Source organism: Solanum tuberosum, unplaced genomic scaffold (assembly GCF_000226075.1).
Source record: "Solanum tuberosum cultivar DM 1-3 516 R44 unplaced genomic scaffold, SolTub_3.0 scf00136, whole genome shotgun sequence".
In the NCBI taxonomy this organism is placed as follows: domain Eukaryota; kingdom Viridiplantae; phylum Streptophyta; class Magnoliopsida; order Solanales; family Solanaceae; genus Solanum; species Solanum tuberosum.
The window spans coordinates 784757-797783 of NW_006239061.1; the positions used below are offsets into that span (position 1 = coordinate 784757).

The window sequence follows — 13027 nt, forward strand, 5'->3', positions numbered from 1 at the left end:
GTTTTGTATAAATTCATTTATACATTGTAATTTGTATAATAAGATCTGTATTTGTATAATTATAAGTGTATAAGACGAAAATGTATGTATTAGTATTTGTATATACATTTTTCTCTCGCTTTATACAAACACAAACATATTTTATACATTTTATATCGAAATGTATAAAATGGCTAATTGTATACCGAAAATGACTAATTGTATACTGAATCAGATGGCAAAAAAAAAGAGATGTTTGCTGCGAATTACAATTAAAATAAACTATGGCTATAGCATTTAATTTAAATTAATAATTTGCTATTTCATACAATTTTTTTATTAAAATATGAATGATCCAAGTCATTAAATATGGATTAAATGAATTCATTTCATTAAGATGGGCTGAAATTGCCAACCCTACGGATATATAGTAAACAGTGAGTTAATAATCAAGAAAATCAGACCATGTATGAAACAAGACTAGCTAGCTAAAATAATTAAGATGGGTATGTAGCTTTTTATTTCTCAAAAAAAAAAAAATGCTCAAAATAAATTTTTCATATAAGTAAAATTAAATGAAAAAATCATATAAAATGATTAAGTAACTCTATAGGTGAAACGTCAATAGTTGAGTAACCCTTAAGATATTAACTCCATTATCAATAATACATAGTCTACTCAAATTATTCTTCATACCTTAAAGAGACGCTTAAATTTTGAAAAGGTCCTATAACCCCGAACTACTTCAAACATGTATATGCACCCCCTTTTTTGTCAATCTAAGTAATCAATAAATAGTTACATCATACATGTAATTGGAGAATATTAGTAGTTCAGTTGGTTTTAATTGACTACGTGAACTTTAACCTTATTGGTGAGGGTTCGATTCTCCACCTGGTAATCCCCTCGATTGTTTCCCCTTTCCCTTTCCCTTCCCTTTCCTCTTCCACTTGATGTATTATTCTGGAAGTATGGCAGAGCAGATATTGTGATCATATATGGGCTATTTCCCATACGTTGCTTTCTTTGTATTCAAAGCTTATCCTCAAAACGTGTAAAACACGGCAAACCTTTTACGTCTATCTTTTTCCTCAACAAGCAAAAAATTGTCTAATACTATTTGCCTTCCTTTCATGTATATGACAGTATTTGATTAAGTACAAGTTTATAACGTAAGGACTTTAGTATATATCTAATGTACACTTGCAACTTGTAATTTTTATAGGCATCTTATGACATTTCTTATGATATATATGAGCATGTCATTAACTAAAAATGAAAAATTTAAAGTTAAACAATTTCCTAATACAAAATGACACTATCATTATTTTTTAAGAAGACTAAAAATAAAAGTATGAGATATAAAATGTAATATCTTGGTCATTAAATTTGATCAGCTTAATATAGTTAGCAAACTCATTAATACGTTTCAGCTAAAAGAATACTTCAGAAAATTACTGGAAGCAATGGCGGAGACCCACACATTACAAAAGTTTTTTTTCTAATATTTGTGTGTAAATAATAATTTTCTAATAAATAAATGTGTACACACATGAAACGCTCTAGGATGTGACGTTATTTCAAAATAAGACAAAATAAATATCCTTCCTCCATTTCTTAATTTTGGGTAGCAGTAAAATCTTAAATAAAATCACCACGACGATAGACCCAAATTCACTTGCAAGCTAAATTGTCGCAAATTGATACCGCTTATATATAATTTTGCCAACATTTCAATGGAAAAACATGCTACAACAAATAAAAAATGTAGCGAGCAATATATTTAGCGAGAATAACAAATATTGATATTTATAATCAATACTCTATCTAAATGTGGTTATAGGTTTTAGCAACTCGAAATACAATGACATTAACTCAATTACCACTAAATATTTTCGCAACAATACTAAAGGAAAATCTATTACCACTAAATGTCCAACATGTCACTCGGAAAACACTACAACAAATAAAGAATTTATCAACAATAATATAATTTTTGCCATATAATAAATATTGGTATTTATAACCTACACTTTATCTAAATGACGCTAAAGGCTTCAACAACTCTGAATATAATGACATTAACTCAATTACCACTAAAAAATTTCTCACAACGAAAATCTATTGCTATTAACTATCTCTTTGAAATCACAATGATAGACCAAAATTCAATGAGAAGCTATATAAAATAATAAAATGCTACCGACGTCATTAATTAAATAGAATTAAGTATTTGAGATCTGAAATCTAAATTAGATTGAGCTGTCACATTGAATAGTTGAATTTGTATTTGTATATAATATATAATCCTAAACCTATCCAAAATGAAGAAAGTTGAATTGAATCATTGGTTGGGAAGAAGAGTTAATGTGAGTTGTTGTAGTAGTATTAATGGACTGGCCTCTTTAATTCGGGATCGATAGTGTTGTGTTTCTCTCACAAAAGCCCATAACTATAGTAAATACATTTTGTGAAGAGAAAGTTCCATGAATGAAGCAAACTTATGTTTTAGCCTCTTATTCAAAAGCATTTATTTTCTCCCATGTGATTTCTAAAATAATCCTTGGTAATCAGGTATGGGCTCATCTTTCGTTGACTTTTTCTAAAATATAAAAAAAAATCACCCCAAAATGTGATACAATTAGAGAAGCAAGCAATGGGAATAAGAAACATATTAATAAAATTGCTAAAAATTACTCGACATTTCCTTGTTTCGCGTAATGCGTATTGTTTAGTTCTTATCGACAATTGTACCGGTGATATTTAAGTTTACGTATTAATTATGTTTTAATAATTTATGTAGAGGTGTGTTTATGTTGGGAGTGGGGTGGGGTGAGGGCGGGAGGCTTAATATTCGCTGATTAATATTGTTGTTTGGTGAAATGAAATAATTAGTATCTCTCTATAATTCCAAGCTCTTTGGATTAAGTCTTGAATCTACCACGTTAAAGTTTTTAGACTAGCCCCCTCTAAAATGGTGACTGGTAAGGAAGTAGCTTGCGTTACGATGTAAGGCATAAAGACCAGTCCCTCTAAGATAGTGATTGGTGAGGAAGTAACTTGCGTCAAGATGTAAATCCAAACTCAGTAACTTCAGTTCAAACATTGCAGAATATATCAAAAAATTAACAAATTTTGTTGTCCCTTAAATCAAACGAGTTGTGGTACTATTATTCCAAACTTGAACCTATACAAATTTTGTCCGCTAATACAAATGCTAACCTCCGCATTCGATCAATTCAGTTCAATTTTTCCATTTTCAATTTGGTTTAACTTAAAATAGAAACCGAACCAAAATTAGTTCAGTTCAATTCAATTTTTCAGTTTTGGCCATTCTCATTATATGCTTTTAGATGGTGTAATAATTAGGTTTGTATAGTTCAGTTGCCATTTGATCTCCAAATGGTAAATTTTCTCACTAATCAGTTATTAAGCTTCTATTTGATTTCAGTATTGTAATTTGTTCAAAAATCAGTGCGGTCGATTAGTGCCAACCCCTACTACATATACCTAGCCATGGTACAAGAATCTATATCTATATTACTTTTAAAAGGATAAAAATCCGCTTAAAAGACTTTATAATAAATAAAACTGTCATTTATTATTATTTTCAAATTATTTATTTTTTATAATACTATAGACTATAATCTGAAAATTTTAAAGAATTCGAAAATATATGGTAAAATATAGAGAGAGAGAGAATTAAATGTTGATAGATTTTCTATTTTGTGTACGAAAAAAGGAATTCTAAAATATATGATAGAAGAAAAAAGGTTGGTGGTGATGTAGTTGACTAATAAATGATTGATCTCTATAACTAAATCCATGTTGTTGATTAATTATTGATTGATCTCTATAACTAAATCTGTATAGTTTGATTCATTGTTGATTGATCTCTGTAACAGACTTCAAATCCAAACGAAATTGGCTAATAAAAGCATTCTCTAACTGTTGAAACTCTAATTTATTTATTACACCATCCGCTTCAATTTATTAGTCTAATTTTCTTTTTTAGTCTGCTTCGAAATTAATATCTCTCTACTTTTTAAATAACACTTTAATTCTAAGCTTCTACGGGATATATTTAAAACTACAAAATTAAAGAGCATTTTAATACATTCTTATATATTTTTAATTTAAGACCGAAATTGTTCACTTGATATTTGGTGCATGGTCGTTGGACTTCCCTATCAAGAGTTCGAGAAAGTGTAGGATCACAATCATTTCTAACCTTTTTTTTTTAGAGTTTCACATGTATAGAGATTTATAATTTTTATTTTATTTCAATTATGTGGCATAATTGAAATTTTGAGATTTATAGTAAGTCTATTTTTTCCGTCCGTAAAAATAGATTAAGTGAGATACAACGAAAACAATAACACATTTGAGATATAATATTTATTTATATCATTTAAATACCTCATTTGCTATTTATTTATTTTTATCATGTTATTCTTCTGTGTATATGTTTCACCCGTTATCAAGTTCTTATCGACACTTGTACAGGTGATATTTAAGTTTATGTAATAATTATGTTTTGCTATATTGGGCTCCTTATTCGCTAATTAATACTCTTGTTGTTCACTTGTTTGGTGAAATGACGTAAATATTCTCTTTCTCTATTATTCCAAGCTCTTTGGATCAAGTCTTTAATGATGAATCGACCACATAAAAGTTTTTAGACTAGTCCCCGACGACTCCTCAATAACTTCGGCTCAAATCTTGTAAATATGTTGAGAAATTCACTGAGCAAATACACTGTTCAGTATATCGAATGAGCTGCGGTACTAATCCGAACTCAAACTCATACGAATTCTGGATTTGCTTCTATTTAGAGTAGATGACGTTGTCCGCTAATAACACATATGACAATTCTATGTAGCATACATGACTGGTTTTGTTAACCTGGACATTCAGTCAGTTTGGTTCAATTTTTTTATTTTCAGTAAAAGTTTAAATTGAAACCGAACCAAAATTAGTTCAGTTCAATTCGACTTTTCAATTTTGGCCAGTTTAAGTACAGGCTTTTAGATGGTGTAGTAATTGGGTTTGTATTGTTCAGTCGATCATTTAATTTCTAATTGTTAGCATCCTCATTAAGCAGTAAAGATTCTATTTAATTTGATTGTGGAGTTTCATATTTCTGGGTTTTTGTTTTAAACGGATAAGTGGCCACCCCTACATATACCTAGCCATAGAGTACAAGAATCAATTAAGAACAGCCTAACTGTGTGCTTAAACAGGTAGTAGCTAGTTATTGCTAAACCTATTATATTATACATAGTATTAAAAGAAAGCGACTTCCATACTGGTTACGAATTACTAGAGATATCTGACCATCTCTACCATGGTCCCAAACTTCATGAAAGAAAAAAATATTCAAATCAAAGAAGCAAGAGTTGACAAGAGGGAATAAAAAAAAGAAAAATGAGAGTTAGGATGAGAACGAGCCATTAATAGATGAAAATGCAGACTCCAAAGAGAAACATAAATGAGTTGGTTCCCTTGAACTGTTTGTAATAGTAAGATATTTTTTGACATATTATCTCATTAAAGCCCTAGCTGACAAAGATGACTACAACCTCCTTAAATACCCCATACCTTTTGCATGAAAAAGAAATAAACCACCTTTTAGTCTTTGTATTTCCTACAAATTTTCACGGTATTGCATGGCTTCTGTAAATTTGGATATGGAGTTACAGGAAGTAGAGTTGAATAATGCTGAGAAAGGACAAATGGTATCAAAAAGTGGAGGCGTTTTCTTGACTTGGAATGACTTATGGGTTACTGTTAGCACTAAAAAAGGTGGAAGCAAATCCATACTTAAAGGTCTCACTGGCTATGCTCGACCTAGTGAGCTCTTGGCCGTTATGGGTCCTTCTGGCTGTGGCAAATCTACACTTCTCGATTCCTTAGCTGGTAAATATTACTACTGTTACTATATCTCTTAGAAAATGATGCATATAATATCTTCAATGGGGACAAAAATAACAGCTATAATGCTAGTTGTTTTTACGAAATATGACTGACCTGATGGGCACCTCCCAGGGCGACTGGATTTCAGCACGAGGCAGAGCGGGGAAATTCTGATCAATGGTCACAAACAGAAACTTTCGTATGGAACATCTGTAAGAAACTAAAATCTTCAGCTGAATGCCGCATGCACTACTCATTTTGTTTTCCTTTTTTCACAATAACATTACTATATTTTTTTCATTAGCATGCATGGTAATGTTCTTTATCCTATAAAATCAGGCATATGTGACTCAAGATGAAACTCTGTTAGCAACACTAACAGTTCAAGAAGCAGTTTACTACTCTGCACAACTCCAACTCCCAGTTTCCATGACAAAATCAGAGAAAAAACAAATAGCAGAGCAGACTATTAAGGAGATGGGGTTGCAAGATGCAATGAACACAAGAATTGGAGGATTTGAAAATAAAGGAATTAGTGGAGGAGAAAAGAGAAGACTTAGTGTTTGCATGGAGATTCTAACGCGGCCAAAACTTCTTTTCCTTGATGAACCAACCAGCGGCCTCGACAGTGCTGCATCTTATTACGTGATGAGCGGAATTTCACGTCAAAGAGAGGGAAGAACCATTATTGCATCCATTCATCAGCCAAGTGCTGAAGTTTTCAACCTTTTCCACAGTTTATGCCTTTTGTCTTCAGGAAGAACCGTATATTTTGGACCTGCTAGTGCAGCAATTGAGGTATATATATATATTCATTATTCAACTATTAACTTGCAAAGTAATATAATGGGCATATAATACAAGTGATATATGTAATGATTTGATTAGTTTCTATGTTTTTTATTATGATAGTTTTTCACGAGGAATGGTTTCCCTTGCCCATATCTTCAGAATCCATCAGATCATTTTCTTAAAACAATAAACAAGGACTTTGATGAGGTAAATATTAATGTTTCCTCTTTCTAAGAGAAACCAATTAATGTTACCCTTTTATTAAATTATATCTTGGTTCCTATTTAAAGGATATTGAACAAGGCTCAGCTGGAGGAAGACGACCAACAGAAGAAGTTATAGACCTTCTCATAAATTCATATAAATCATCAGAGGGATATCATGAAGTTCAGAGCCATGTTGCAGAAATATGTCATCAGGTAATTAAGAAAGAGTTAACCCCCAAAATGGAAAGGAGATGAGAACGGAGTCTCTCTAATTGCATCCATTAAATATTTTCAGGGTGGTGAAATGTTGAAAAAAAGAAGCCATGCTAACTTCAAGACGCAATGCCTTGTTCTTACAAGGAGGTCAACTGTGAACATGTTTCGTGATCCTGGCTACTATTGGATGAGATTCGTTGTTTATGTCGCCATTGCTTTAAGTCTTGGCTCCATCTACTATAATGTTGGCTCAAACTATCGGTCAATTGAGGTATAGATAGACAGAACACAGACAAGGAAACACCAATTAAATTTTAAAACTTAATTTCTAAGTACTTTTCAGTTCTTCTTGACGTGCACACAATTTATGGATCATAACACGGTCTTGGATATTGCAGGAAAGAGGTCTAATGGTTGCTTTCGTAGTTTCATTTATGACATTTATGACGGTCGGTGGATTCCCTTCATTTGTGGAGGAAATGAAGGTAGTATCATTTTCTCTTTAAATTAAAACAATTAACAAATTATATGATTTATTTTGTACGATCGTGAGTACTTAATTAACTGCTTGGACAAAAATACTGCAGGTATTTCAACGAGAAAATGTGAACGGGCACTATGGATGTTTTGCTTTTGTCATAGGCAACACACTTTCTTCTATACCGTACGTGCTACTAATATCATTGGTTCCAGGTGCCATTGCCTATTTCCTTGCTGGATTTCAAAATGGATTTGAGCACTTCATCTACTTTGCTTTGGTCCTCTTCATCAGTATGATGATAGTGGAGAGCCTAATGATGAACGTTGCAGCTATTGTACCGAACTTCCTAATGGGCATTGTAGCGGGGGCAGGAATACAAGGACTACAAATACTAAGTGGTGGTTATTTTCAATTACCGAGTGAGTTGCCTAAAATACTTTGGAAATACCCACTATACTACATGTCCTTCCACAAGTATGCTTACCAAGGTATGTTCAAGAATGAATTTGAAGGACTAAAGTTTAGAGATGATATGTTTGCAAACAATCATATAATGAGTGGAGAAGTCATCTTGAGAGAAAGATGGCAAGCAGAAATGGGACACTCAAAGTGGGTAGACATGGTCATTCTGGTCGGTATACTAATTTTGTATCGTCTGGTGTTCTTCCTCATAATCAAGACAAAAGAAAAATTTGTGCATGCAAGAAAGACATCCACGTCAATTCTATCAAACCGAAGTACACAAATCATGGCTAAGTCCCTACCTGCCTCACCTCTCCATGGACTCACTCCACCACATGACACTCCCACCAACAATAGATGAACTAATAGTTAGTTCTTCTGTTTTCTACAAGATTTGACACTATATTTGGCTTCTTATTTCTATAATGTATCATTTTGTACTGTATTGTATTTTACCAACTGTTCTGTGGATGTAATGTTTGAATAGACTATAGCGTTCGATGATGTAACACTCTTTCCTTTTTGGTCTATAAAAGAAATAGCACTTCACCTTTAACTTCTCATTTTATGATTAACGAAACAATTTATAGCCACAGAAACTGGAACCAAGAGAATAGTAGTATTTATTTTATTTTTTTACTCTATCGTATTGTTAATAACTTATAAGCTTACTATAATATTGGATTTACAACTATATTTCTCTGTTCCTTGAGAAATTTACTAAGATTATTGGAAGATGAGAAAGCAATAGTTGGCTAGAGAGTAATTAAAATCCGCAATCTATTCGATTTGGCCAATACTATATTCTGTAAAATAAGAGCAATTTCCATAAGTATAATAGGTTTATACAGAGATGCATATGATAATTTCATCATTCTAGATTGCTAGAGGTAAGCCAAAACCTAATTAAAGAGGGAATAACAGAAAGTGTACCTGATTATCGGACCAATCAAAATCAGATTGGCGAACCCTAGATTTGAAGTAGAAGATAGGCCAACGCCTTCCTCTGAATTCTCGGAGAATAAGACAAAACCTGAGCCCTAATTCCATTATCGAATTCAGAAGAGGGCAACAGCCAACAGGAAGAGGGTAGCGTAACGAAAAAGCGCACAAGTCTGGGGACATAGAAGAAAAGGATTAAATTTCACCCCTTACTTGGTAAATTGTTTATATTTACTCTTTGTTTAGCGAAATTCAATTTAGACACTTATTAATATTTCAATTGATCATCAAAAATATAGTAGCAATCACTTATTTTATGGACAGTTATATCACTTACCATCCAAATAAGGTAGGTAGTTTTTAATATCATCGGAAAACGAATTATTAATGGATCATGAAATTTTGATGTTCCGTCGATCATTTCTCGTGCTAAACAGGTTATGAAAATTTAGATTTAATCTTACGATTAGAGTGTTTGCTTCCTAGCTAGACTGCAAACATAAATGAGAATTAAGCATAGTGTTTCCTAGCACACAATGCAAGAGTAAGTTGTTTCACACTTTCACTTGAGAAGAAAAATATATGATAAAGTATTTTATTACAAAATTTAACTTACATTTTAGAAAAATATTTATTTGTTAAGCACTTATTATGTAAATGAATTAATAATATAAATATATCGCCCTTTAAATATTATTAATGTCTTGTTGGTTGTAAAACTTTAGATGTTTTATCTTAAATTTAGCTTGAAATTTCAAAATTCCAGCTCTTTTTTTTATCTAAACTTTATTAATTTATTCATTTCAATTCACTTATATAGCACCTCTTTTCAATTTCACTTATGATGTCTAGTTCATTTAATTCATGATACCTTAATTTAATTTATTCATTATCAACTTGTAATTATTTTATTCATCTATTTAGTTTCACTCATAAGCTTGGATATTATTTTCTTTCACTTATGTACCTCAATTATTTCATCCACTATATTCAATTTATTCATTTTCAACTATTAATTATTTTATTTATTTATTTCATTTTATTTATGGTGCCTTATTCATTTTATTTAGAGTAAAGACATAAAGTGACACCTAAAGTTGTCTCGAATTTTTAAAAAGACACTTTAACTATACGGGTGTCCTATTACCCCACAAAAGTATTGAATATCGTTGTAAAAGGATCATTTTGACCCATTTTCTCAACTGGTTTGTGAACACGCACAACACGCGCCTAAATGTTTGTTTTTTCTGATAAAACCCAATTAAAAAGTGCCACATTTCACTGGTTTTCTTTATTAATTATTTAAGTGCTTTAAATCATCTTCTTCCCCAAAACATTACCGTTTCAAACTCAACATTACCATTTTCAAGCTCTTCTTTATAATCATCTCCATTAACAACTTCTTTAAAGTCTCAATTGAGCAATCAATTCTCAAATTCCCTCTATTTTGAAATCCTAATTTGACTGAAAAACTCAAACCCAACAAAATTTGTTCACACCCAAGTGAGAGAATACTAAACAAATTCAACCCAAAAACAGAGAAAGTCAAAAATCAAAGCAAAACCCAATTACAATACCAAGAAAGAGAAACAAAAAGAGAAAGATAATTATAAGACGATTTATCGATCTTCAACAAAATTGTACTTCGAAATAACTATGTCCCAATTCAATTCTTGAGTAGAGCAATAATGGTGAGTTGAGGTCCAAGCTTCTCCTCAGCAACTTTCTCAGCCTTAACTCTAAGTTTTGCCTACTGCTTTCTCCTCTCGTATGCTACCTGCGCTCTCTCCTTCCTCTTGTTCTCGAATTCCTTGATAGAGAGACAAGAAAATGTGAAGAATTTGGAAAGCTGAGAAATAACAAAGAAAAAAAAGACTTTTCTACTTTAGTAAAGAATCTGGTCGGGCTGAAAAGAGTAAGCATCACGCGCGACAACCCAGACGAGGGAATGAGTCAAAATGGCCCATTTACAAAGATATCAAAAAGTTCTGTGGGGTGATAGGACACTTCCAAAGTTAAAGTTAAGGTGTCTTTTATGAAAATATGGGACAACTTCAATGGTGATTTTATGTCTTTTCTCTTTTATTTATTGTATCTCAATTTAATTTATCAAATTTCAAACGATATTGGTTTATTAATCCATTTTAATTCACTCATAATATCTTATCCATTTCATCCAATATCTCTCGAGTTACAATACAAATAAGTCATATAATTGAAATATTTACATGAAACCTTTGTTAATCAACATGAAATAAAGGGCAGTTTTGTGTGAAGTTCGCATACAAGTTTCTATAACAAATTCGAATCCCTCATTTTATATTAATAAGAACCAGAACGAGTATAACTTTAGAATCGTAATTGTAATATTCAAATTATTAAATTACTATGAATAAGAATAGAGATGAAAAATGTAAACTCTAAAAGTATAGAAAGTAAAATCATACTATACTTTCTACGCAATAATTGGCATAAACCTACTTTTCATGGAATATGCTTTGAGAAAATTTCATAAATAATAAACTTAACATACATAATAAGGCTCTATAGCTATAATTTTGCGATGGAGGATGTGGTTTGTATATTTTTGTCTATCTGTATATTTCGCTAGCGAATATACAAACAAAGTAAGTATATACAAATTCTGTATTTATACATTTAGGAATTTTTCAGAATCCCGTTTGTATATTTCGCTTGCCAACATACAAACATGGTAATTTATTATGAATTTTTCATAAATCGTATACAAATAGCTAGGGTAAGCATATCCAAAATTCTGAATTTATATAATCAGGAACCGAATTATACAAATTCTGAATTTATACAAATAAGACAAATTATACAAATCAAGCGAATAGCAATAATTGGAAAAACTGTAGCTGCGAATTATATATTTTTAAAAATTATAGCTATAGTACCTAATATAAGCTAAATATTTGATATTGTGCATAATTTTTGGATCGCGCACATAGTATTGGACTGGTTTGCTATAATTGATCTCGGCCCATTCATAACAGTTTCATGCCAGCTATTTGTGCACAAAAGTTAGAACACTGCACTTATGGTAATTTCCAAATAGACGGCACGATGAATTTTTGTTTACCAACGAAAGTAGATATATATAAAATTTAGCATGTTCCATTTTGAAAAATAATTCAACTAAATTATACTTTAAATTTACTATTTAGATTATTTTTTAAAAATTCTTTGACTTATAGATTCAGATTATTGCCTTTTTGAAAAGTATACGGAAATAAATTTTTTTTAAAAAAATTTCCTTCTATTGATACGCTTTTCTTCTCTTAAACAATCTAGTGAGTATTATTTTTGTTACTAGAAAGAGTTTGTTTCTCCTAATTGTTAGTACTTGAAATTTGAAAAGTTGGTTAAATTCTGGGGATATACTTAATCTAACAAAAATATCTTAAAGGATAATATCCTTTAACACGTCTCAAATTTCAAGTTTAGCTATTGTTTCAATATTTATTTTTCGTAGTAAATTTTTGTTAGCTCTGCCTGTATTTGTTGTATTCTTTAGAGCAACTTTCACATATAGCAAACACAAAATTCATATTTGTATGTTATAGCAAAGTTTGCATAATTGCGCTCCATAGCAAACATAAATATGTATATTTCGCTATACATATATAAAAGAAAGCAGTTGTATAATCTGCTTTGGTATACACATACAAAAAGATCAATTGTATAAAGTGAGAGATGAGAGTGAGCGAGGGAGATTTGGGAGAGTGGCGAGCGATATCTGGGAGAGGGGAGAGAGGGGAACGAAAATATATGTATATATACAATTTTCACGCATTTTATACATTTGCATTTTTATATAAAGTGAGAGAGGCGAGTGAGAGAGCGAGATCTGGGAGAGTGGCGAGCGAGATCTGGGAGAGGAGAACGAAAATATATGTATATATACAATTTTCACGCATTTTATACATTTGCGTTTTTGTATAAAGTGAGAGAGGCGAGTGAGAGAGCGAGATCTGGGAGAGTGGCGAGCAAGATCTGGGAGAGGGGAACG

At 31.4% G+C, this 13027-nt stretch overlaps 2 protein-coding genes across 2 annotated transcripts in view; one reads left to right on the top strand and one right to left on the bottom strand.

The window, feature by feature from the left end:
- Nucleotides 1-9084, bottom strand: part of LOC102603408 (uncharacterized) — a 12341-nt gene extending 3257 nt beyond the window's left edge. Inside the window, exons 1-2 of the mRNA XM_015310648.1 lie at nucleotides 8986-9084; nucleotides 6010-6105 (exon numbers count right to left, since the gene is read on the bottom strand). The gene's annotated coding sequence lies outside the window, so the exon portion shown is untranslated. The remainder of the gene's footprint in view (nucleotides 1-6009; nucleotides 6106-8985) is intronic.
- Nucleotides 3686-8608, top strand: LOC102603074 (ABC transporter G family member 11-like). Its single transcript, XM_015310647.1, has 8 exons — nucleotides 3686-5898; nucleotides 6028-6107; nucleotides 6235-6693; nucleotides 6808-6894; nucleotides 6978-7106; nucleotides 7189-7380; nucleotides 7508-7594; nucleotides 7697-8608. Exons 1-8 carry the CDS (start codon nucleotides 5649-5651, stop codon nucleotides 8411-8413), a joined length of 2001 nt encoding a protein of 666 aa, XP_015166133.1. The 5' UTR covers nucleotides 3686-5648; the 3' UTR covers nucleotides 8414-8608.
- Nucleotides 9085-13027: the final 3943 nt, after the last annotated feature.